This window comes from Xylocopa sonorina, chromosome 2, assembly GCF_050948175.1.
Source record: "Xylocopa sonorina isolate GNS202 chromosome 2, iyXylSono1_principal, whole genome shotgun sequence".
Classification (NCBI taxonomy): domain Eukaryota; kingdom Metazoa; phylum Arthropoda; class Insecta; order Hymenoptera; family Apidae; genus Xylocopa; species Xylocopa sonorina.
In genome coordinates, this window is record NC_135194.1 from 16,458,934 (window position 1) to 16,486,330 (window position 27,397).

Consider the following 27,397-nt stretch of genomic DNA (forward strand, 5'->3'; position numbering starts at 1 on the left):
TACGTGTCCGAGTTCTTACTCTTTCATCATTCCTTCGCCCTCTCTATCCTTCTCCTCCGCCTCTATCCGCCTCGATTCGAGTTCGACGAACACGGGACGAGCGACCAGGGAAACGAGCCGGTTCCTTTGTTTGCGCGAGAGCAAATGATCAGCGTAGGCTCGCCGCTTTGAAACGGAGCTCCGTCGAGGCGTGCTCTCGCCTGCGAAAGGTACACCGTGCGTGCAAGCCTGCATAGACGAGTGCATAGGTAAACGGGACGGGTGTACCCCTACTACTTTTCTCCTCGCCACGGCAAATTGTGCAAATTAGTAAACCCACTTGGAACGCTCGCATCCGTTTCCAAGAGAATAACTAAGAAAATGGAAAATTCCCGGACCAACGAGAAAAGATGGAACCACCAGAAGAGGAAGAAGAGGAAGAGGAAGAAGACGAAGAAGAAGAAGAAGAAGAAGAAGAAGAGGCGGCATGCGTGTGCAATGTGCATACGGTATAGGAGCGCACGCTCGGGTATAACGCGGCGTGATTTATATTCGCGCCTCAGTTCGCTCTGTGAGGGCCGCATACGTTCGGATACGTCACTGGTGTATACGCGCACGGTTCGACTGTGTGCCAGAACTCCGATGTTCTCCTCCGGGTCGTTCTTTCGCCCGGTGGTTGCACCGTGACGGCTTGCACCCGGCCTTATCGCCACTTCCGTCATCCCCGCGCCTCCACGAGCCTCCAATTAGACGGCTCTAATTGGACGACGAACGGCCGCGTCGTAATAAGAACTGGCCATCTCTCAGCTACCCCCTTCGTTCCCACTCACGGCCGACCCCACTCCCTTCGACCCAATGCCGAATCTTTCGCCCGATACCACCGTGTGTCGCGTGACGCCTCTCTCTCTCTCTCTCTCTCTCCCTCTCTCTCTCTCCCTCTCCCTTTCTGCGTTCAATATTTTCAGTTCGTGCCGCCTCCTCCTCCTCCTCCTCCACTCGGGCCAACTTTCGATCGATCGAGCACGTACCACCTTCGAATTCGAAGGAATTTTCGCTCGCTTCGCGAAAGCTTCTACCAACTATGTAGCAAAAAGAGAAACGTTACGCCGCGCGCATGCACCGCGTGCGTGCAGACGATTGTCGGACGAGTATCACGATGTTCCTCCGCGTTCTCCTCATCTGGTCTCCGTTTCCCTCTCGTCCTCTTCCTTCCAGCTTGTTTCGCCGATCTGCCAGGTAGAAGGCAACCAGCTCGGAGACGGATCGCGTGCTCGAGAATGTCGTTGCATGTTTAGCGACTCGTCCGCAATTACCGAACGGCAAGACGCCAGAGACGACGGTAATGGTGGTAGCGGTGGTAGTGGTGGTAGCAGCGGCGGCGGCGACGGTCCTGGGCTCTACAGCGAAGTACGTACCGGTAACGACGATGGCCAGCCGTCCGTTCACCGGTAGCACCAGACGCCTACGTCTCTAGTTTTCTCGCGTCAACGCGAACACACCGACCGTGGAATGCGTTATCTTCATTCGCATGGCGCGGCGGTTCCTTCTTCTCGTTACCGTTCGCGTCCCCCCGTTGCCCCCGTGAGAACAGATCCATCCCAGAGGTCCACCGAGCAGAGTCTAGCTACTTTTTCTTGCTTTTTTTTTCCGTTTCTTCGTCTGCTTTTCAGAAACGAAGGGAGAAAAGGCTGCCGGGCGAAGAGTAGAAATTTGGAATGTTCGCTCGCGAAACCCTCCGGGCCGCTGGCAACTCCGCGATTGTACCTTTCGAAGCGCTAGGTAACGCAATGCTCCGAATATTTGCCAAATGACCAGTTGCTTTTCAAACGAGGAGGAGGAAAGACACGCGCTCGATTGCGTATAATTGACGATCGAAACGCTGTTGTAATCTTCTCTAGACGAGAAGATTGAGAGAGACAGAGAGAGAGAGAGAGAGAGAGAGAGAGAAAGATCGTGTTTCGAAAAAATGGATGGTTGGCACCGCGGAGAGTTTCGAAATGACACGACCCAGCAAATTATACCGTCTGTCCGGCTAGACGAATATGGTACCGCTCGAATCGGAATTGGCCAGGTTCGCGGTTGTTTGCGGTTGTTTGCGGATAGACAAAGGAACCCGAGGAGCGCGATGATCGTTGGTCGGACGGCTGGCGAGAGGGGTAGGTGGTCGCGACGTGCGGTGATTCGCGATCGAGATCGATAGCTCGAGGGCGGGGTGGCGAGGAGGGCCGGATAGGATTTCGAAAAATAAGAGAGAGAGAATTACATCCCGTTTCAGTGGCACGAATTCTTTCGATACCGAGGTTTCTGCTTCCGAACGAGTCATGCTGCCGGTGATTCGAAGAACAGGCCAGAAGACTTGGCGAGAGATCGAAATATTCATCCCCGCGGTAGAAACGGTTGGCGTACGCAATTACCGGACTCCTTTCTTACCGGTGGCCCGTGCAGTAGCCGATCCCTCTCTCTCTCTCTCTCCCTTTCCTTCCCCCCTTTTTCGTGCTCTCAATCTCCTTCGATCCTCTCTTTCCCTCGGTTTCGTCTCTTTTATCTCATTGGCGCAGCCAAGTTCGCTTGGTAGTATACAGTGTATCGGGTACAGACCGGAGCGCGCCTCTTCTCCTCGCCACCTTCGCCCTCTTTCTCCGCCTGTCTCCTCTTCCTCTTTCCCTCGCATCTGCGGGCAATTCGGAGCGGTGAAGCCCCAGACGAATCGCGAGAGAACACGGCATACCGCTCCTACAGTGCCCAGTCATTTTGAAAAATACCCCGGCAAAATGATTCGGCCGCTATTACGCGCCGCGGCCTCTCTACTTCTCTCCCTTTCCCTCTCGCGCCGGACGTCTCCTCCTTTTCTCCACCTTCCCCTTATCCTTTCCTACCTATCGTTGCCCGTTTCATCCGGACATCGGGCAGATTTTTCTTATTTCCCAGCACCCCTCCCTCGTCGATCGCGCGTCGCTCGGTTCGACCGTTTCCCGGTACCGAAAGGAGCACCGTCATCGTCAACGTATAGCAGCAGTAGCCGAACGATTCGCGCAAGCTCCCAATTAAAGTTTCGAGAAGAAACGGCTGATATCGATCCTTGGCCCGCTATCCGTTCTTACCTTTCGGTGGTGGTCACCCGTGGTCTCTCCCCGTGCGCGGTCAAGGGAACACGATGCGTTTTCGCGTGTCTTCGTCACCGCGTCTCCTCTTCTCTTCCCGAGAGAGTCAACTTCGTTGGTCCCCGGAATCTGCTTGGTCCATCTGAAGCGCACGAGCGGGGACGAGTAACGGGGGAAGGGTTTTGGAAGCGGAGCCGGTGGGTCCGGAGGTGGAGGCGGGTGTAGAGGAGACGTTCATCCCGGTAGAGTTGGCAGGGACAACCACCGGACAGATACAGATATGCTAATACCCGAGTCGTTTACACGTGATATATAGCCGGGCTGACGGACACACCACAAGGGGCTGGCCGCCGTCTCTTTCGCGGGCATCTCGAACGCCTTCGCCCGAGTCTCCCCTTCCTCCTTTGCCTCCTCTTCCTCCTCCTCATCCTTCGCGACCACCACCACCACCACCACCACCACCATTTTCGATAAAACTCTCGAGTCTCGCTCGTGCAGCACCCCGCTGAAATCCCAGCGGTAGCTCCTACTCCGTGTCTCGGGTGTGAGCTGTTCCGCGATACCGACCCGCTTCGCAGGGTGAATCGCCTTCCGATCGTTGCTCGCGAAATCATTCGGAATCGTTCGGTTCGAGCCGATTCTGACGCAACAAAAATTTACGAGCTGCCGCGGTACTACGTTTTTCTTCCTTTTCGTTTGGAATTCAGAAAAACGTCGACGGGGTAGAGAGAAAGAGGGACGGATGGTCGGATAGACGATCGGAGTATAATCGGTACAATTACCTTACCGCCACGGTTTCGCTTCCGAGAAAAACGACATAAAGAAGGGAGAAGAACCGAGACCGAGTTCACCGCGAGAACTGCCCTTGTATTATAGCCAACCGAGAGAGTCGGCGCAATGATATCCGTGCCCGTTTGTTTCGTTCGGTACAAAACAGCTTTACGCGCTTCGTTCGATCCTTCCTTTCGCTCGTCATTTTCATCCTCCTCCTCCTCCTCCTCCTCCTCCTCTTACTTCCTTGCTCCTTACTTCTGACCGACTCGGCGATACGGCAGATCGCACGGACTAATGACGAGCCTCGAGGCGATCCTTTGGTAAAGGAGAGCTGGTAAGCTCTCTACACGCTCCCGCGGCCCCGACACTTGGTTAGTCGTATTCCTAGTATCTCGGAAGGTTCGCTGTCTCAAGGTTTTCCAGTGCCGTCCCGATCCTGTTCGGAAATCGGTCACCGGACGATGCGACTCGCCAGCGTAACGGGTCGCGCGCTCGATTCCACTCGAGCAACAGGTATTCCGCGATTGTTCCTTCGTCCAGAGAGAATTCTCTCCGAGAGAAGGAGAGAGAATCGAGCGGCGGAGCTAAGAGGAAGAGGAACGGGAACGGGAACCGTCGGCGTGGGGAAAAAGAAGGAGAAGAGAGAGAGAGAGAGAAGAACCGAGAGTTGGCTGGGCGAACAGAACAAACTCGTAAAGCCGCTTAACGATCCATAATTTTACAACGTTCTGTGTAATAACCGTGCTCTCTCTCCGCTCTTCGAACTCCTCCCCGGTCCTGACCGGCCCTGTTGGTACCGGCCGTGGTACCGGCCCTGGTACCGGCCTCTCTGGCCCTGGCCCGTCCGTCTTCGAGTTCTCTACGTACGCGTTGCTGCCGCGGCCGGCTCTAGATTTCGTCTCGGGCCCCTAGAGAGCTCGTTTTCTAGGACGGTGGGTGTATTTATCTTCGTCCGTGCGTTCGCTCCGAAGCGTTTCAAGGGCGCGCGCGACCACTCCGCTCTCCTCTTATTTTCGGACCTTGGGGAATGTTCTTTGAAGCCGCCGCGATGCGGCCGCGATGGACTTTCGAGTGTCGCGTACGAAATCGCCGCGACACCGCACCGCGTACCTACGATATGCCGATTGCGTGATACGGCCAACGCAGAACGGACCAAGGGGAGAAAAAACCGCGCGCCGGAACTCGTTGTCCCGCGCGCAACCGTGGAAAAAAGGAGTGGAACCGCAAAAGAACTACGTCGAGTTACGGTACGTCAAGCCGAAGAACGAAACTGATAGGGAGGCGCGACGTCGAATCCGCGCGAGCGCGCGATAAAAGAGGAGACGGCATCGGAGTAGAAAGAACATCGTCATCGTCGACGTCGAAGCAGCAGCAGAAGGAGAAGGAGAAGGAGATGCAAAAGAAGGAGAAGAAGAAGAAGAAGAAGAAGAAGACGAAGAAGAAGAAGTCGCGGCTACGCGAGAGTGATTATTCGCAGCGCCGTCCCCGTGTCACGTTCCGAATCAACCGAGGAGAAAAGAAAAAGTAGACGCAAAACGAGTAGGTGGACATCGTTAGTGGAACGAGCAACGGGGCATGCGATTTCAATCGAGGAAGACGTAAAAACGGACGCGAACGGTTGGTTTCCCGCTAGAGGAAACGACGAATCGCAGTCCGGGACGAGAAGGCAAGTTTGTGAAGGGAGGAAAGGAGAAAAAGAAGAGAAGAGAGGGGCGGGGGAAAAAATGGTATCTAGAGCGCGCGAGAAAGGGGAGGAAAAAGGAGAAGAGAAACGGAACGCGCATAATAGGAGGCAAGACACGTGGATCGAACCGTAAAATGAGAAACAATTAAGCTTTTATAGAGTTACAATCGAGGAGGTTGCCACGGGCTGCTTCGACGAGCGGTCCCCTCATCCTTTTCCCGCGTTACAACTTGTTCCATACCTCAAGGTCGGGAACGAGTACGACCGGGGAGAGGGAGAGACGCGGAGATCCGATAGCCTGGTTGATTTTTAAGGGAGAGCTGGACGTGGACACGCGTGTACCGACGTCACGCGTGTCATGCGCGCCAGAGTACGCGTACTTCCACCCGTTCGCCATTCGTACCTACTATATCGGTATGTATACCTATATAACGATCCAGAGATAGATAGGCGTACACGCTCGCTCGTAGCTAAGGTTCGCTAGGAGACGAACGGCTAAGGTCTTGGCGACCGCGGCCGTCAAGCTCCTCCATTTCTTTCCAACAATTTTTATGCTCTACCGCGAGCGTATACGAGCAGTCGGCTCGCTTTAAAAACGCCGCACGCATCTGCCAGTTTTTGCGCGCACCAGTCAGTCGCTCGCTCGCTCGCTCGCTCGCTCGCTCGCTCGCTTGCTCGCTTGCGTCGTTCGTCGATTTCGGAGCACACGTATATGTACACATTTATTCGAACGGGTAGCTACCGGATCGCAATCTCGCGTATCCCACGAATTTACCAATTTCGCACCACATTTCGCTCCGATCGAATTCCTCGATCCTTATCTCTCTCTCCCTCCATCTTCCCCGCCAACTGTACGCTTCGATTTCGTTATGATCATGCAAGTTCGCTCGCGAGGAGACGATCTTGTCGAGGGCGAGATCGAACACCGTTGCAAAAGAACGAACGAAACGAAACGAAACGAATGGGCGTTCGATTCGAGGGTAAAAATGACGAGGACAACGACGGTAATGACCACGATAAGAGACTGGCCATCTAGCATGGCCCACCCCTCGTTCCCTCGACGTTCGCCGTACCACCTAACCGTGGTTATTGATTTATCTGCCTCGGCCTACCAACAAATAATCTCTTGTAGCAATAATTGCTGACAATATATAGCGTGGATAGCGCGGGCTCTCCGGCCAGGAGAGCGTGCATAGCGATATTTACAGTCTGCTGACCGCCGTCGCTGAAAGCCGGTGCTGCGCGAGCGGTGTCAGGGTGCACCTACGTAGTCGATCGCGTATACATACGTACGTACCCACGTATACGTGTAACCGGATAATATGTTCCGTAAACGTGTCCGTCGCGGGTACACGCTGCGTTTATCCACCACCGCGAGAGAGAACGCCTCGAACGCGCCTCTACGCATCTCCCGCGCAGCCTTTCCGCTACGCGCGTTTCAATACGCGTCCTCTGATTAGAGTGGCGCGGTTTAAACGAAAAGACATTCAGGTGAAATCGCGGAGGGCTCGAGCGGAAGTTATCAAGAGAGAGAGGAAGAGAGAGAGAGAGAGAGAGAGAGAGAGTAGAGTACGCGGTGCGAGCGTGGATGCGGGACGGGGAACGTGGGCGTGCGGCTGCGAAGGTTTGCGCCTCTGGTAATGCACGGCGTCGGCGCTTTCCGGGTAATATCGAGAGCCGGTTGATCGCGAACCATAACAGTACCGGAGCCAGGGTTCGGTATACAACACGTCGAGATCGTCCGCGGTACGCACGATAGATATTGCTTTCGGATAAGAGTTTCGTTCAACGGATAGGCCTGTTTAGCATCCCTAGCCGGGTAGCTTTCCTAAGGGCTTCCGTTGACACGGGTGAAATATTCGCTGGATAACTTGGAGGCGAATTTCGTTGCTCCGATCAGCGGGGAGAGGTTGCGGCGGTAAATCAATTTCACAGGTAGTCGGCGCGTCCTCAATTAGGATCGCGCGTTCCGCCACGAATATTCCTCGAGGTTTGTCCATTTTACGACGAGGAATCCAGCCGTAAAATATAGCGAGCGGTGCTCGCTCCTGCTGCTAATAGAAGAGAAAGGGGAACGATATAACGCATATGCGACCCGTCGATAATTGGTCGTCGGTAGCCGTCGTTTCCCGGTTTTCGAGTTTTCACTTCTCTCTCTCTCTCTCTCTCTCTCTCTCTCTCTCCCTCGGCGTGCACAAAAAAATCGGATCAGAGACGCGTTCACGCGTCGAAATGTTCCCCCCTTCCGTACCCTGGTAAGCGTTCCCTTTTCTCTCGTTTATTTTCCCCTCCTTCGAGCCACCACCTAACAAAGTCAAAGGTGGTTCTCCGCTTCGAGACACAAGATCCCAACCACCACCGGTATTCGTGATTCCGAGGTAAAGGAACGCGCGACAAGGTTTCCAACTTAAAATTCTTCCTGACCGCTTCTTTCTCTTTCTTTCTCTCTTTATTCCGTCAACGTTATGTACCGGCCCGTGGTGGACCTTTTCCAGCCTCCCCCTCCCCCTCCTCGTCCTCGTCCTCGTCCTCGTCCTCTACGTCGTTGCAGAGGAAACGTTTCTCGAACCAGGTAACGACGGACGAGAGACTCGATCCCCTTCATCAATCCCTCTAGAATTGTTTCAAGTTTGATTTTCGCGAGGAGAACGATCGAAACGTGCGACGATCAATAATTGTAGCCGTAGCCATTTTCCAGGCTACTCTAAAGGAACCTCGATAAATCTCTCCGTCTCTCGCTATGGGGAACGTTTTTGAGGGAACGTCGTAACGTTTCGAAGGGTACCAAATAATTTCGGATTACAGTCCTTAATGTCCCCATCAATTTGAAATTATAATGAGAACGATATATTTTGGCATTAATAAACGATACCGCGAAGAAGCGTGTATTATACCGGTTCCATTAGCACGAAAATATCTCCGCAGCTATTTATCGGGGTTTCCCGGAGTTGGCTGCTTAAACAGTATTCGATCGGCATACATCCTCGTAATTATAAAAACTGTATTATCCTTAACACCGTGGTATTTCAGGCTTAATGATTTCAATTTAGGGGCAAGCGGTCGAGTATCGCAACGGACGGCGATTCCTCGAAAGAGAGCGCCACGCGTGAAATAACGAAACGATTCTCGCAGCGAGAGATCGACGATTACGTCTCTCTCTCTCTCTCTCTCTCTCTCTTTCTCTCTCCCACCGTTCAGTTTTCGCTCTTTTCGCTCTTTTCGTTCCCCGTAATAATCCTCTCTCGCGGTCTGACTCGCGGCGGGCTCGCGTACATATATACGTACGTAGGTACACTCGTGTACGTCGTTAGCGCGATCCGCTAAGGGGCTGGTCCATAAATTTGCGATTCGCGAAAATATCTCGGCAGACGGGCAATTAAGATATCGGGAGCGAGAGAGAGAGAGAGAGAGAGAAAGAGAGGCGAGCAGGGAGGATCGAACGGGGATATAGAATCGAGAGAGGAAGAAGGTGTAGTAGCGGCGCGAAAGAGGCGCGAGAGAGTGTATCGGAGAGAAGCTAGAGGACGAGAGGGCGTCGGCCCTGAGCACCGACCGGCCACTGGCCACCGATCACCGGAGGAACACCGCGGCGGACACTTGCTTAGCTTTAATTACGACGCCACGTGACGACGACGACGACGACGACGACGCGGACGACACAACCTATGGGAAATGGTTCCATTTCAAGAGCCCCTCAAATTCAATTTCCACTCGGCTATGCACTCGAAAACATCGGTATCGTAAAGTCGTTTCGCACACGGTCAGGTTCGCGTGCACTGTCACCCACTCCCGTTCCTCCTATCCTCTTCTTCGCTCTTCGCTCCTCGTTCTCCCTTCCCTTCGTTCCCGGTACGGCCGTTCGGCCTGTTATCGTGCCTCTTGTTTTGCAACGCGTGAAAACAAATCACTGTCGCGCAGCCGGGAATTCGCGACCTGCGACAAGCTGCGGGAAAGTAGGACGACCAGTACCAGCGGCGCGTACCTTGAAAATCTGCATATGGATCCGTCCGCTCGATTTAAAGGCTCTCTCGTCCCACGCGGCCGACCGCGAATATCGGCCCGCGAACGATCGCGGTAGATGGCCGATAATTAAGCCGCGTGGGCACCACCGATCGAACACGGCGTTTAACGGAAAAGTTCGATATATCCCGGACGTGTCGGTAATCTAGCGCGATAGTATCGAGATAAAGCGACACGATCTCCTCTCGGTTTCGGTCGGAAAAGTTTCAACGAGCTAACCGATATAGACGAGATAGGTGTTATCGCGCGCTGACCTAGAGAACGCTATGCGATTCGATCTCTGCATCGATGGTGCATCGCGTATAATTAAACGCCAACGCGTGAGATTAAGAGTCGCGAAATTGAATAAGAAAGAAAGGTAGGGGGGGGGGGGGGGGGGACGATGTAGGAAAAAAGTATCGGTCGGTTCGGAGTTCGCGTTCGCGTCGCGCGACTCCACGGGTTCAGACGCGCAAATCGCAGAAACCAACTTTATTTTCTCATGACAGTGCCGGTGGGTCCGGCCGGTTCGCCTCGGTGACAGACGTTAAAGTATTAGCCGATTGCGCGTATCCGATGTCCCTTCGAACCAACTCGGCGGAGGTAGGTACGCGAGAACGAACCACCGGGATGAGAAAGAGGAGGATAAACGGAGAAAGACCGTCTCTTCCTCGAGCCACCCACCAAAAATAAAAACCTCTTTTCCACCCGTACTTTTTCTACCTCTCTCTTTGCTTCTCCTCTACGTCCCCTCCGGCAAGAAGACCCTCTTCCTCGATATCCACCCACAAAAATGCAACGACCGTCGCTCCTCGGCCACGTACCCACCCGTTCGTGAACCACGGGACCCGAAGAGGAGGTCGCCGGAGGGACGAAAACTTTTCAGCGTTTCCTCTTCGAATTTCCGTATATCGCGGCCGATTTCGTTTCAGGCAGCACGCGTGACCGCGACGCGGGAACGAAACGCATCGAAACGCATCGAACGTCGTAGCGTGAACCTGTCCGCGGATATAAATAAGGGCCGTGGGTCAGGGTGAGGACCGGGTTTTTACCAAATAAATATCGTAAGTTATGCCGGGCCGTGAGGGACGAAACGTGGAGCTAACGGAGGGGTTAATTCTACGATTTAACGTGATCTGGCGAGGTGTCTCGTGACGCGGCTCGCACCCGCGCACCTTTCGCTCGTTCGAAAATCCTCCGAAAAGGCTCGTAAGTCGACTCGACTCGACTCGACTCGACTCGACTCGACTCGCGCGGACCGAGCCGAGTACGCCGGGCTTCGAATACTCTCTACCGATCGGTTCACCGCCGGTCGAACGAGCGGCGAGCATTCTTGACCCGAGAGGTCATCCGGTGACCACCCCGGTCTCGCTCTTCTTCCACCAAATTATTCGACGGGTTAAACGCGTAAACGCGGGAATCCGAACCAGGATCGCGGAGCAGAGATCCCTCCAGAGTCTAACGGATTCAACCTAGAGGCCAGGATATTCGGAGGCGTAGACCATTTTTTGTACTAGGACTCTGCCGCTCCCTTTCTTCTCCTCCGCCACGATCCGTTTCCCCGCCTCTCTCCTCCCGTTCTACCTGGCAAAGCCTCGGGCAGCCAACTATTGTGCGCAACAAAGCTACACTTTTCTACCCGATCCCAGGCCTAATGGATAATTAATTTTTGATAAATCGTCCGTTCGTGACTGGCGTCGACGCGCGGACTAATTTGTTTTTCGATTTTTCACAAAAGCACACAACCTTTAGCCGGTCCTTTCCATCGTCTCTTCTCTCGTCCGGCGTCCCTCGAGCTCCGGCTCTCTTTTTATTTCGTCGGACGGCAACCTCGAGATTCCGGGCCCTTTTTCAAATTCGTCGGGCTGTATACCCCCCGGTGTATACCTATCCGGCAGCCTGTCGAGATACATTAGGATAATACGCGACGAACGGTAACTATCGTAAGTTGGTTGCTCGAAAAACGAGCGAGGCCCACCTCTGTGGGACACTCGTGCGAAGAAACTCGGAGCCAAGGTCGGCCCGGATGCGAGGAAGCAACGTGTATCGGGCGTTGTAAGTTGTTTGTAACGACATATAGGTGAAAGAGTCGAGAGGCAAGATTCGCCCGAAGCGTTCGCGTGGCCATCGTTCCACTCATCCGTCTCTTGGTTGCGCGCACGCTGCACGCAACGCTACCGCACGCGGAATCTAACATCTAACTTGGCTAAATAGTTTTTTTTTTTTATCAAAATATCTTTTTTAATCCCTTTGGAGTACGAAAGAAAATTGAAAATTTTCGAATCACCACCGTGGATCCCCATTCCACGAGTGCCATGTCATCCTTTAACTTTACTCCTTTTACTCCTCCTCCTCCTAGAGGTAATTTACTTTCCATCCTCCTTCGTTCGCCGCGAATGCCAGCCACCTTCGTTTCCTCCCCTCTCGGATGCGCTCGCTATACTCGATACGCGTTAACTGCATTCGTTTTCCATCTCGTCTCTACGCCATGGCCTATTCGAGGCGGGTTCGAAAACCTTCCTTCCGTTCGACGAGGAACCCGATCGAACCGAAACGACTCGCGCGGATGATGCACGCGCACGAATCGCAGCTACAACAAAGTTACCGTAGAGCAGAGAGGTGCACATCCCCCTCGAGTTTATTCCTTGAAGCGTTCCGGCTTATTGTTAGAGAGGCAGTAGATCCGCATTAGCGTACTCTTACCGCAGTCGAGAAGGATCCCTCTTTCATCCCTCTCCCCATTCTTGGTCTACTTGGTCCGGTACGCGTCGATCCTCGTTGCACCTAGCGGTTAGCAGCGCGGCGAAACACCGAGAAAGACGGTAGAAGAGGGTAAGGAGGGAAAGAGAGGAAAGGAGTTGAGAGTTCTCGCTCGCACTCGCACAGCATCTCACCGAGGTCTGGTATAATTAATACGGGCCCCATGGAATGCCGGTCGCCTCACTCTCTTGGGCCCTTATCCCCGCTCTCGCCTCGTCCTCGCCGCTCATTCCGCCTTCTCCTCTTACTCACCCTCGTCTCCTCTCCTCGCCACTCCTTTCCGCTCCTTCCATCCGCCGCGACCCGTACGTATCCGACCAGTTTCCATGCTCTCACCTAGGTCCTAGTAGAGAGAGCTCCGACAACCCCTGGCCAGCGATTCGAGAACCCTGTCCCGTCTCTCCTCGCCTCGCTTACGCCTCGCTTCAGAGATTCCCCACCCCCCTCCCCCCACGGTCGAAAAACTTGAAAAGTGGAGCACGCGTGACGAGAGTCGAGAAACAACGCTTCTCTTTCAAAAAATATTGTTCCCCTGTAATTTCGTAGAGCTGCCGGAAGCGAAGAGAAACGCTACCGAGCATTCCGTTCTAAAGAGAGAGAGAGAGAGAGAGGGAGAGAGAGAGGTAGTACGAGTAGTCTAGTAGGTAGTCCGTGGAAAGGGAGCATAATAATTCTAGTAGAGCGTCGTGAAATTTCGACGAAGACGGGAAAAAAAGAGACGGACGAAGAGAGGAGGATGAGAAGAAGAAGAAGAAGAAGAAGAGAAGTCTGGACTGGGCCAGGCGGTTCTCCATAAAAGGTGGAACGCCTTTTCTCTTCCCTTGAGTTCGCCGTTTCGTAACCAACCAGCGGCGAACGGAGATTCATTCTTCGTTCCAGGCGAGCACCGGCACCGGCGCGCGTTGCACTTTGCGGGTTATTACGTCCAGAGGAAAGTCGCTCGCGACTCGCTTCGCTTCACCGATTTCTTGGGAAAATCGTTATCTTCGGCATCGCCGTTCGAGAAATCCATCAATTCCGCCGGGATAACTTTCGAGGTGACTGGGATGGATATCGATCCCATTGGTATCGCGCGAATAAGATGTTCGTTCGTTAAAATGCTTTCGTACAAACTCGGGAAGGTAGGAAAAACGACGAGACCACCTTTCACTCTTGGGGATTTCTTTCAACGAACGAGCTAATAAAACCAGCGTGCTCCTTTAAAGGAGGCAAAATCAGGAACGTTACTCCCTTTTTCACGTTCGTAACAGTTTAAACTAGTCTCCGATTCGGTGGCCCGATTTCTGTTCTCGATGTTTGCTCGCTACCTTGTTCTCCGATCGGTCTCGCCTACCTTTCGTCTCGGCGTTGTTGCGCCGCGGCCGGAATCCAACTTATCGCAGGTCAGTTTGGGACGAAAGCCAGCCCCGGAGGGGCTGGAAAAAAAGGGACGGCGGGAAACAACGGAAGAAAAGAACCGGCTGGGACGGTGGTGTGTTCGCCGTCGGTGAACCGATCCTCGACGCCGCGGAGAAAGCCTCTCGATCCGAAGAGGAAACAATGCGCGTAAAGTGGCGCGGAAAAACCGATTTCCCTGGTAACCCGCTCGCTCGATCGACGTAAAAGGAGAAACGATTACGTTCGTACCCGTACGCTGGTTCGCCCGTACCCGAGAGGTCGTCGTTGACGATAACTGACACTCGAGACATGATTTAGATTAAGCGACTCGGCGGTACCCCCGACGACTGTGGATAAATTCGGTACCGGTGACAAATGAGTTTGGGCAAGCGCAGGTGAAACGCGGTACCGCAAAAAAAAAAAGTTGAAACGCGGTCGTCCGTCGCGTCCGTTTGGATGGAAACCGCGAAACGGGCGTCGACGGGCACCGCGAGAGAAAGGGTAACCGAACACAATGCGAATAACTCGGGATCTCGGGGTTTAATTTATGTGACCGTGGGTAAAATTAACATGATTAGGCAGCGTGGTAAGCGGAGGGCCCGTTCAATGCAACGTACAACCCATTCGCGATCGGCGGCTAACGCCGTATGATAAATAACGCGGGGCCCATACGTTACACGCCGTGTACAAACGAAACACATGTGCGGATCGTAAAGGAGAAGATCCCGATGTCGGGACGGGACGGGACGGGACGGGACGGGACGGGACGGGACGGGACGGGGTAGAAAGGGAATCGTAGGAAGAGATAGAGGGAGAGAGAGAGAGAGAGAGAGAGAGGATGATAGGGGGCCCGATGTGAGTAACGAATATCTGATAGCGAAACCTCGGCATTTCCAACGTATTCCTCGGCTCTGGAGAACGAATGCGGGCCCCTTCTCGACATCGCGCGGCCCCCCGCGTGTTCGCGAACCGATGCCACGCGGTGGTACCTTTTACCCACGCGCGCTCCTCCTCGCGATCCTCGCCCGAATACCAAACTTTTCGAGCCCGCGATCGGAACCGGAAACGATCGTCAAAAACGACCGCTACTCTCGCTCGCTACCCTGCGCTCGGCCACCGCCGAGTATTAATAATTCATACTTCAATGTCAGCACCGTTTTTAATTCTCGCCTCTCCCCCCATAATTTCGGGTTAACGTTTCACTTTTATCGAGCAGCTTTCACGCGTCGCGCTGTTTCCTCCGTAGCCGCGACTGCGTATCTATTTATAAACGTCAAAAGCGCCTGCACCGATCGATAAATCGTCGAGCTTCACGACGATTTTCATCGTCGCGATCGTTTTTCGCGTCCGATAAGAAAGGTCGAATTCTCGATCGGAGAACCACTAATTCGAAGAAGCACGTGCCACGGTGTCGCGCATTCCCTTCGTCAGCCCTTGGTTACAGGTTACAGATGGCGAGCGTCGCGTCGCGTCGGCGGTGTTGCACACGCTGGATGCAACGCGACCACTGGGAGAGACGAGGAGAGAAAGGTGGACGTGGACAGGCCGAGTGACTTTCAGTTCGGGTTACAAGAGTTGGAAACGGGCGCAGCGTGCGCGTAGCCGCTTCATTCACGCGTCTCTCTCTCCCTCGTACCTGCATACGTCTGTATACGTACTCGCGTATATAGGTACACGTCTGCTTGCGTATCGATCGCATCGGACAAACGAAACGTTCCGAATCCCTTCGAAATGTAATTTCAACGTTCGCCGGTACCGCTGGCCGAGCTGTCCGACTATAACGGAACGGATCTACTTCGAGGAACGTAAATTCGGTCGGACACCGTAACGATGCAGAGGAAGATCCATTCCGAGCGGGTAATTTTCAAGTTTTCTAGGAATCTCGTAGGGCAGGGAAGAGGACAAACTGCTTACTCGTCACGAGTCGTTCGTAAAGGACTGCTATTCGTGCAACGAGGGTCAAGTTACACCTTGACCACACAATGACTGTTACCTGGTATTCCATGTCACACGGAGCGTGTGACATAAGTTCGTCGATCTGAGATCTAATCGGAAGAGAGAGAGAGAGAGAGAGAGAGTGAGTGGCGCGGACGTGTCAGAAGCGTCGGGAAGAAATATTCGAGGAACGAAAAGGGCTGGGGAAATCGCGTACCGTTACACGCGACACTATTCGACACTGTATTATTGAAAACTATTTAAATAAAAATACCTACGGCGGGAAGGGGGGCAGGGGCAGCGGTTGCTCACCCGTCTTACCGGTTTACAAATACTGACGCGCGCGTCAAGTTTGATCGAGCCGCGAATATTATGCGTGACGTATATGGTGTTCGAGATATACACATGCACGGATACAGACTCGAAAGAGGTGACGTACGCACGCGGACATCGTGAACGGAGTCCGCTACGATGTATACATCGAGCGACAGGTGGTCCCTCGATCCCTTCTACCCGAGAGATTTTGCCGAGCTCGTTCCTTCGCCCCTGTCGCCCCTCTCGCCAAAGGAGGGGAGAACGCGAGGGGTTCCACGACTAGAATCGAGCGAATTTGAAAAGCAACGCGAGCGCATAATAAATAACCGATCGGGCCGCCGGTCAACTCGAAAGCTGCTCCACACCTTCGCGTATCGCGATTCGCCTGCGAGACCCGCTCGGCAGATCGTGAGCGCGCCTAGATTAAAACCGATTCCCGGGAACGCGTATAACCCTAACCAACCACCAACTATAACCACCTGCTGTTAGCCCGATCCCCCTCTACCGCTTTCTTTTATTCTCCTTTTACCCTTCCTTTCTCTCTTGTCCACCGACACCGATCCGATCCCCTCGGCTCTCTTCCCTCTATTCAAACGTATTACGGCATCGCGCGCGGATGCTCTAGTCGGACCAGACGAACCAGAGCCTAGTTATGCGAGTCGAGAGACGCGTAGCAAGGTCGTCGAAATGACCAGGATCGTAGAGGGGCTATAGAGAGACAGGGACAGGATCGCGATGATCGACGGATGATGCAGCGAATTAATTGCGCGCGGATAGATGCAGGTGGCTAATCGGTGGTTAGCTTCACCCGATCGACGGTTTCCAGCTTTCGTGGCAGATCGCCGCGATAAGAGGAGAAAGGAAAACAACGAGTAAGTGGAATGGAATGGATTGGAATGGATTGGAATCGGGCGCGGATGAACGGACAGGGGAACTCGTTCGATCGGGTGCGCGCACGTAAGTAAGGATGGACGAACCGAGTGGATTGACCTCGAAGAGTAAGTTTTCGACGATATCGCTCTCTTTCTCCCGGAGCGGAAACCTCGGATGCCTCGAGTTGGCCGGGGAACGCGGAAATGCATCGGTTCGCCGAGAGAAGTAAGTGGTCAGAACGGTATACGCGCGTAGGTACACACAGGCGCCTCCTCTTGATCGAACGTCCGTCTGTTTAATTAAAACTCGACCTCGCCCCCGGCGTTCGTTTCATCGTCGATTTGTCGCCCGACCGGTAGCTAAATTTCCCGCGTCGCGAGCCTTTCGATCGATCTCGTTCTCTTCGCAACGGAGAGAGAGAGAGAGAGAGAGAGAGAGAGAGAGAGAGAGAAAGAGAGAGAGGGAATATATCGCCGGGAAGATATAGAGACTCTCGGTGATCGATCTCGAATATAGCATTAAGCCCACTGTTCCGTCTCACCGGTTGGATATTTATCTGACCGTTAAATTTATTACCGCGAACCAATTACAACGTACGTGTGTACGCGCGCGCGTACGCGTCAAGTGATCGATACTTTGCCGGTTATTCGTTATCGAGCGAGAATAAATTCGCGATGGAATCGAAAATAAAGAGTTAGAATCGAGGCTAGAGGAAGGCGGTCGTGCGCGCGATATCACGTTGATTGGTAGCCGATCCTAATTAAAAGTGTACCTCCACGGGTTCCGCACTGGCCTCGTTTGCGTTTGCTTCGCCTACCCCGGCCGATTTCAACCGTTAAAAATGGTCACGGTACCCGTGGTTGCTCTATCGAGCCACTAATGACATAATCAGAACGCCTCAGGCGCCTATAAATTAGCTTCACCGATTGCCCTTTTCACCGGCTCTGGTTTCGAACCGATTCGTTTCCACGGATCTCGCGCGCGCTCCTCCTCCTCATTCTGGCAAGTTCTCAGGACGTGTCCCCGTCGGTCGTGCGCGCCGGTAAACCGAGTTATCGTCGATCGCATCGATCGCACATCGTAACGACGAATTTCCGTGGAAGGGAGAAGATGATTAAAAAACTCGGGGAAGACGGGCTGGCGGGGGAGAACGCGAGAGATGATTGGTGGAGAGTGAGAAGAGAGGCGCGGATCCTATCGGAAAGTAATTACCGGGCCGGTCGTATGGTCGTAATTAATCAAATTCCGCGTAGGGATGACGCGACGAAAACGAATCGGCCCGAGGCCAGGCGAATCCATTAGCGAAACACGCGTGTCTCGCGCGCGTATTATTTCACGCGGGTACGCGCGGCGCGAAGCGATGCGCGCTCCGAACGGAGAAACGAACGAACGAACGAACACGGCCGACCTATCGAACGCAGCGAACGTAGAGTTGCCGCTGCATTAGCCCGACATTAGCTTCCACGTGACGCACGATCCTTCGATCTTGCACCTTACCCGGCTAATTGTGCGAGCCACTCTCCCGTTCAGGAGGAGAGCCGTGACGGATCGACGGGTCAATCGAGGTCGTCACTCGGCCCATCTCACCGAGCCTGCTGCCTCCTTCGGCCTCGCCGGCCAATCTACGCTCTCGCGCCTTCCTACGGATTTTCTCAAGCCTTTTCAAACACGGAAGAGCCACCGACCAGCGAACCCTCCCCCCTCGCCTACTCCATCTCTCGCCTACCTTACGACTCCGCGCTGCTGCTGCTACTACTACCACTACTACTACTACTACTACTACTTCTATCACCAGAAGCGACAAATTTTCCCCTTTTTCCCGGTAACCGCGCGTATATACGGCTACGAGGCTCGCAACACCAACCGCACCATTCGAAAGTGCAACTCGCACGCAGCTACTATCCCAGGTTGGCCCGTTATCGCGATTGGTTCGCTGGCTGGCTCATACCCTGGCACCGATCTACCTACCGAGCGCGAGCGCGAGCGCTCGCGTTCGCTTTCTCTCCGACTCGACGCCTCGCTGTTTACATATGTACGTGCCATACACACGTACGAAACGCGATTTTCCTTCGACGAAAACGAAACGATTTCGGTGGATCGAGCTTTAAGAAACCGCGTCCAAGGGGAATCTCGATAACCGATCCCCGTGTAAAGTTCAATCAGTCGTTCCTTATACGCCCGGCAAGGCTGTACACGCTTTGGCATGCAACACGAAATCCAAGGTACAAAATCGTCGGTCGCCGATATCGCTCTCTGAATCGACAATCAAAAGCTGCGTGCGCAGTTATGCGCCGCGTACCGGGCGTACGTATTACCCTTCGTTCGCCCGTCCTCCGCCTCTCTTCCTCCATCGGGCGCACACGATAGTTCTCGAGGGAAAAACCAGTCATCGCGAGGAGAAAGCTGCATTTCACCCGAGGACTGTAACGCGTCCCATTAATCCTTCGGTCAGCTGAGAAACCCGAGTGATCCGAGTGGAAAATTCTGCGACGACGCAGCCTGATCCAACTAACAACGATCGATTACCGCGTTACGATTCGATCGATTACGTAATTTAGAATCGTTTGGTTCGCGGCGTATCGCGAGACGAGGAAACCGAAGAACGCGCACGTAAGCGAGTACGATACGGGTCAGTCGTCGTATTCATCGGTATGCGACTTCCTTCTCGTGCTCGGTCTTGTTAACCGTGTGTACGCTACGAAACACCGTAAGCCGGCTCCGTTGACGAACAGCCGTAGCTCACCACCCACTAACGGAGGTGGAAGAGGACGTTAAAGGTAATCCGGAGACGCGCGAGAAACTTGATAACCGCCGTTTATTTCTACCGTTTCGAAATCACTGACAACAATTGACGATAAGTAATAAGGTACCCGTTCTCTCGTCGGTGCGATCGGTTCGGTTCGGTTCGGTTCGGAGTTTCGAGTTGATTTCGGAGCGTGCGCGCGTAGGTTATATAGAATCGCGATCGCGAGCAACGCGAACGTACCGGTGGCTACACGGCGACCGGTGCACGCGAATGCATATACATATATCTCTGCCTCGTCGTTGCGCTCGGGAATGCGGTCTATAGCGCGTAGTAGGATCGAGAGCGGACGAGCGAGCGAGCGAGCGAGCGAGCAGCAGCAGCAGCAGCAGCAGCAGCCGAAGAAACAAGAAGAAAGACGACTGCCAGACGGAGAGGCGAGGAACGGTCGAGCGCGAATGCGAAACACCCCGAAGAGCGGTGGAGCGAAGAGGAAGAGGAAAGAACAAGAGAAGAGAAGAGAAGAGAAGAGAGGAGCGTGCACGGCAGTCGTAAACGGCAACAATTGCTGCGGGCGTTGCCACTCGAAAGCTCGAGTGCCTAATGCCAGATGTCAGACGGTGGTTAGAGTCATTACGGTCATCACTTTGTACCGCGATACACGATGTGTACCGGCCGGCCGACCGACCGACCGACCGACCGATCCGCCGTCGTGCGCGCATCTTCCGTCTCGGGAAACGCGATGCAATCGGTGGAACGGCGGAACCTCTCGCCCCGCGATCCCATCGGTTCCGTCTACGGGCGAGTTTCGTGCAACCGAATCGATGCTAGAAAACTGCCGCGGTCTCGTCTCCGCTGATTTCTTACTCATCCGCTCCGTTTCATCGAGGAAGAGAGAGAGAGAGAGGGAGAGAGAGAGAGAGAGAGAGAGAGAGAGAGAGAGAGAGAGAGCAATGCGCGCGCCGAGTCGAACAAAAGGCTCCGCGGCTTAATGATCCTCGGTTGCCAGTTAGGATGGATAATGGAAGGCTTGCGCGAGGATGAATCGGAACCCGTGTCCTGCCACGTAGAATAGAGAGACGGATACTCGGCTGATGGATACGAATAGTTTCGCGCGCCTCGGTGTATGCACGCGTGTACACCTATTCACGCGCGTACAAATGCGAAAGTGGAAGATGCCGGGACCTCGTCAGCCGGATAGAGAAGAATAGCCCGAAGCTCGATTCGCGCGCCGCGTTAACCGCGTCTCCCCTCGTCCCGTTCATTCCGAATAGTTTGCCCCGTGCAAACCGTATCGTTGCGCCCGACACAGCCCGGGCCCCTCCTGCGAGAGACGCGCACCAGACGCGAGGAAGACCGCGAACGAAAGCGAAGAATCAAAGGGGTGGAGCGCTCGTACGAAAGGGGATGGAGCGAAAAGAAGGGGCCGGGTCCCGGCTCGAGAGACCCAGCGAAGGAGAGGCCCAGCGAAAAATCTGCAATTATTATAATTACAGACTGGTGCGAGCAACAATTATAAATCATCATCGAACTAGGCAACGAAACAACGCCAATAAAAGTATTAAAGTTTTGCTGGTACCCCTACTTATCACGGGTACGCCATTGTAATGGTAAATCGGTTATTGTTCGCTATTTGGACAAGCCGCGGGGAACAGAACCGCTTAATGACTTCGTTACCGTACGAAAACGCGGTGGCCGTACGCACAAGTATAGTATTACTTTCGACGATTACGCGAACCGTAAGACGATCGTCGCGCTTAATATAAAGGGGGAGATCGGCGTAATCCGACGTTTGGTCTGAAATTTCAGAAAACCCGCGGTGGGGTTGTTCGCGAGTCCGGGCCAACGAACGGACTCTCTCGTCGATATTCATCGCGAGGACGATTCTTCTCTCATTCACGTTCCCCCTACGGGTTACGGCAGGCGTCGCGCGTATTCTCTCGATGGCGCACAGTGGCAAACGTACGATTCGACGCGGCTCGCATGCGAATGAATCGCGCGTTCGATCGGCGCGGTACGCAACGAGAGGATCCGGAAGAGGTGAACAGAGGTGAAATTTACCTTGAGAAAACAGCGTCCAACGGGCGTATCCTCCGGCACGGTCGCGTTGTACAGCGGCTTCTCGAAGATAGGCTCGTTGTCGTTGAGATCGTGGACCGTTACGCGCACGGTCGCGCTACTGCTGAGGGGCGGCCGACCCGAGTCGGTCGCGATCACGACTAGAATCGGCGCGGGGTCGGCCTCGCAGTCGACGTGAGTCCGGGTCGATATCAGCCCGGTGGTTTCGTCGATGGCGAACCAGGTCGAGTTGAGGAGAGTGTAGTTGATCGCGGAATTGGCACCCTCGTCGAGATCGGTGGCGGTCACCTTGATCACCGGTGTGCCCGGCTCGGAAGCCTCCAACAGGTGGGCCTCGTATCGTTCGCGCGCGAACCTCGGAGCGTTGTCGTTGACGTCGGTGACGAGAAGACGGAACGTGCGAACGGCTCGCAACGGTGGCGTCCCGGCGTCGGTCGCCTCGACCGAAAGCTCGTAGACGGGTTTCTCCTCGCGATCGAGCGGCCTCTCGACCACCACTAGGTATATGATGTTGTCCCTGGTTGCGAGGCCAAAGTGTCCCTCGCCGCCGGTCAAGGTGACGGTCGCGTTCGAATATTCGGTCCTCGAGTCCGGATCGCTGACCGATATCCTCGCGACGAACTCGCCCGGTTGGGCGCTCTCGCTGATCTTCGGGGTCGCGTCGTCCGAGAGGAATATCACCGTGATCGCCGGCTGATTGTCGTTCACGTCGGTCACGCGAACCGATAGGAACGCGCTCGCTTCGAGCGGCTGGGCGCCGCGATCCCGCGCAACGATCACCAGCTCGTGCCTCTCCTTCGATTCGAAGTCCAACGCCTTGTTCACGTAGACCATACCGGTCTCGGGGTCGATACGAAACATCTCCTCGCGGTCCGATTGTCGACGATTGATCGAGTACTCGATGCGGCCGTTCTCACCGGCGTCGGTGTCGGTCGCGTTCACCGCGAGCACCGCCGTCCCGACGGTCGCGTTCTCCGGGATGCTCGCGACGTACCTCGTCTGATTGAAGATCGGCGGATTGTCGTTGACATCCTGCACCGTCACGTTCACGTGCAGCCTCGAGCGTAACGGCGGGGCGCCTCCGTCCAACGCCTCGATCACCAACCGATACCGGGACCTTGCCTCCCGATCGAGCGACCCGGCGTTCTGCAGGTCCAGATAGAGCACGCCGTCCCGGCCCCGATGCTGGGAGAGCCTGAACGCGTCCCCGTGGTTCCCGGACACTATCTCGTACCGTTGCGTCGAGTATTGGCCGAGATCGGGATCCTTAGCGGGCGGCAGGGCGCGTTTCGCGTCCCGCGGCGAGTTTTCCGGGAACTCGACGTCCACGTGCTCGACCGGGAACGTCGGCGCGTTATCGTTCTCGTCGAGCACCTTCACCACCACTTGAATGTTCTGCGGCAACGCGACCAAGCTGTACGACGGCCTGGTCTCCCGATCCAACGGCACTTTCGTCCGTATCTCTCCCGTCGCGTGATCCACTATCAAGTCCGAGTCGACCGCGGACCCGGAAACCGACACGATCAGGTACGGCGGACTGTCGGCATCGATGAACCCGACTCTGGTCCCGGGTCGAGCGTTCTCCGAAACTTCCAAGTACCTTACCAGCTCGGACCGCGTGCCCGGGGCGAGGCTCGCTCCCAGGACGAGGAACAACAGTAGCAGACGCCGCATCCTGGGGCACCTCAACCACCACCGCCGCCACCGCCGCCGCCACCTCCCGTCGCCTTATATTATCTCGATCTTTCCATTCCCGAACGATCGATCGTGGGAAGACTCGCGCGCGATATAACTAATCGCGGCGACAGAGATCACCCTTCTCCTCCTCTCGCCCTCTATCGCCACAGCCACCACCTCGTACCGTCCAAACGACGATCAAAAGTCGCCGAGAGTAACCGCGAGCGCGCGATCGACAACCGGCACATTAAAAATCACCCACTAGCAGCACCAACCACCGAAACCACAATCACGTTTTAATTACTTCACCACGTTCGTTAGTGCGTTCGCGCGATCAGTCCTCGAAATTCCTGATGCGATAGATGCGAGTTTATCCGACCCCGCGCGTATCACCTTCCTCCTCCTACTCCTACTCCTCCTCCTCCTTTTTCTTCTTCTTCTTCTTCTTCTTCTTCTTCTTCTTCTTCTTCTTCTTCTTCTTCTTCTCCTTCCTCCTCCTCTTCTTCTTCTCCTTCCTCTTCTTCTACTTCGCGCCTCTCTTCCTCTCTCCCTCGCTCCTTTCGCTCTAGCGTACCGTTTACCGCGTGCCCCGTCCTCCTCTCCTATCCTCTATTCGCCTCTTCTCCCCCTTCTTTCTCTACCGGCGGGTATCCGCGGTATCCGCGCTGTCCACACCGTTGCTGGAATATCCTCGCCTCGAGATATCGTGCATTCCTCGCGTTAGATCCACCTCCGATAACTAGACGATCGACAGACGAGCGATACCCGCGAACCCACCGTGATCATCTCGCCTTCCGGACGCCGTTCATCTCTCGGCTTCCGTCGGTTCCCTACCGTCCGCTCCAAATATTCTCACCCTCCTTGCGCGCGCGCTACCCCCTGCTCGAGCTTCCTCCCGTCATATCGTTTCGTCGGCTCTTCGTATCGAATGGTAGGTTCTTACTCGGAAACTGTCACGCGCGACGACCACGACGTCGACGACGACGACGACGACGCACCACGACGCGCGTAGCGTAGATAGACCGGATACACGAGGTGTTCTTGCGCGACGAACCGCGAACGCGATCTCGAGGACGGACCGTTTGGACCTTCCCGTCGCGTATATCGGCAAGACTCTCCTTTCGCTCCGATATACGCCACTCTCGCGATCCCCTCACGGCTACACGAGTGGTATATACGGCTCTCGATCGAAATCCCCGGCGAACGGACACGCGATCGATCGAGCGAAACGCACAGACTCGACGCGACGATTATTCCGACTGGCCGAGGGTGGCTCGCGTCGAACGAACAGCAGCCGAAAAGCAAACGAGCAGCACGAGGTGTCGCGTTCTTGGGCCCAGCGTCCGTTCCGCGCGGCTTCGAGGTTAGGCATGCACTGACATGGCGGCACCTGCAAGGCCTACCCTTCCCCTGACTCGGCTGGCTCGGTCAGGGGGACCCGGCTGGACCCGAACGGCGGCCATCTTGAAGAGGGGAGCGGTAGTACAGCGGGGCCCGATATGTGCCGGGGCCTCGGCATTCACCGCGCTTCGCGGCACCGAGCAGCTAGACTATACCAAACTCTCTCTCTCTCTCTCTCTCTCCCTCTCTCCTCTTCCCTCTTTCTCCATCTCATCCCTCTTCTCCCCTCCTCTTTCTACCGTCCCGCAGATTTCTCTTTTCTTCCCTCGTTTAGCTCGATCGCCGCCTTCGAACCTACCTGAGCGGCCGGTATGCTCATTCCGAGTTCAGCTCTCCGCGAGTCCTCTCTTCAACGTCCGTGCCAAAGGTCCTGGAATTTCGTCCTCGTGCACGACTCGGAGAAGCGCTCCGAAAACTTTCCATCGGCGAGTACCAATTTTTTCCCTCAAATTCGGACTCGCTTCGCAACGATTCCTTTTTTTCCGCTTGTTCTCATCGAAAATATCGATCCCGAAATAAACCAACGAACCGAGGAATTCTTCTTACCGGCACGCGCTGGAATCCCATATGCGCCAAGAATTCAGATTAGCGCGCGGCTACTACTAGCTACTTCCCCTCGCCTCGACTTCGCATCGAAACTCGGTCTGGACTAGCTCGTCCTCGTATTCAGGCGCCGCTAGAAAACGCGTAGAGTATAAACGCGTGGATACGCGACCGACGCGAAATCGGACCGAAACGAGAGGAAGAAGATCCATCGGTTCCGTCGGGCCGCGCGACGCGACGCAACGCGACGCGTTCCGAGGGTCGAGGACCCTTGGCTTCTCTCTACCTGACTCTACGAGTAGGCAGATAAATCCGACGCCTACTACTACTCGCTACGGACAATACGCTCGAGACGGTGCATCATCGTTCGTATTGTTTGCCCAACCATCGGGCCACAACGCCCATCGCATCCCCTCGCCGTCCACCCTGATCTTTCCACAGGTGCCGGTCCGACGATCAACCGGTGAAACGCGCATTCTCAATTTTCGCGAAGACATTTTCGCATAACTCGCATCGATCCGAATCAACCTCAAACTTCTTCTTCTTCTTCTTCTTTCGTTCGTTCCTCCTTCTTCTTGCTCGTCGTCGTCGTCGTCGTCGTCGTCGTCATCATCTCCTTCTTCTTCTTTATAGTTAACATTTTTTTCTACATCTTTTTATTCCCTCGACGACTCGTGATTCTTCCTCCTTCTTTCACCTTCGCCGCAACAGAAGTTCCATTGTTACCGTTCAGACGCCTTCCCATTAAAGAACGTCATTTCTACGAAATCTTTCCGGTGTACAACAATTTCAGCGCGGCATGGTGGCATGGCCGCTAGGGGAAAATTACAGAGTTCGGAAATAAAGGGAGAAAGAAGAAGAAGAAGAAGAAGAAGAAGAAGATAGGGAAGAAGTGGAAAGAAGCAAAGTGGTCCGCGTGGATACGAGGGAAGAGCACGTCGCGATAATCCGAGGCTGAAGAAAGGAAAGGATCGACAAAGCTCGCATCATTAGTCGAAATGATTGCTGGCCGCGAGGACCACCTACACCCCAACTTGACTTGTCCAAGGACGAGTCGTTAAGAGACGAAAAACCGGCAACTTTTCTTTTAAACTACTTGTGGTTTCTTTCTGCCCGCTTCCGGTATGCTCTATCGAGCTGCTTTTTTCCCCCGATCGAACCCATCCTCGAGGAGAAGAGAGGGAGGATGAAGACATAGACAAGGAAAAGGTAGCTAACGTTCGTTGCCGAGCAAAGACGAAGCGAGCGCGATCGAGTTACCAGTTTCGAATGTCCGCAGTAGTCGTGAGTCGCTCTAGAGTTTCGCGCTTGAATTTCGCAAAGGAGGTGATTTCGAACCGGGCTGCGTCAGGGGAATTCGATAGAGAATTTAGTTCTCCGGTGATCTCACGCACGCGGTAGTACCGCGTTTCGACCCTTTTATTCTTCCAGTTAACTGGTGTACCTGTAGCGAACCGTACTAATGTAGAATAATAGAGTGGGGAAAAAGGAGGAGCGGGAGGAAGAGCGAAGCAAAGAGAAGAAACCGAGGTAAGAGATTTCGTCGAGGCGTAGTAGAGGGGCACTGAAAATTGGGAACTGGTGGGGGTGATGGAGACCAGCCGCATAATGACAGGGTGCCTCGCGCCAAGGCCCCGCTAACGAACCGGCCCACGGGACCCAAAAGGGTCCAGGCTAGGAGACGACACTGTATTATTTTACCATTTCGGGGGTCGGGGGCATCATCAGAAATCATCGCCGAATCCATATAATCAGTAGACGGTTACGTGCAGCCATGATTTTAAAAGCAGTAGGAAGGGGACCGGTCAGAGGGGTAGAAAGGACAGAGGGAGAGAGGATCGGCGAACCTAATAAGGCGAACGTCGGTGGTAGGTACTTTGGTACCTTCGTCCTCGTCCTCGTCCTCGTCCTCGTCCTCGTCATCGTCATAGTCATCGGTCGTCGATCGCTCGCTCGCTCGTTCGCTCGCACGCTCGCACTCCTCCCGAGTCCTTGATACCGACTTGTACTACTTCGTCGTGCCCACTAATGACACGGACCCGATAACAAGTAAACTCCCGTCTCTCTCTTCCTCCTTTCTTCCGCTATCTTGACGCGTTGCACGCGAAAGGCAAGCCTTAAAACGTTCGGACGAGCTCGCGCGATGCTCCACTGCAC

General features: G+C 54.6%; 1 protein-coding gene across 1 annotated transcript in view; it reads right to left on the reverse strand.

Annotated features, from left to right (window-relative positions):
• Window positions 1-23,338, reverse strand: part of Ds (dachsous cadherin-related 1) — a 145,675-nt gene extending 122,337 nt beyond the window's left edge. The window contains exon 1 of the mRNA XM_076910494.1: window positions 21,602-23,338. Within this exon, the coding sequence (XP_076766609.1) occupies window positions 21,602-23,293 (1,692 nt within the window). The 5' untranslated portion in view covers window positions 23,294-23,338. The remainder of the gene's footprint in view (window positions 1-21,601) is intronic.
• Window positions 23,339-27,397: the final 4,059 nt, after the last annotated feature.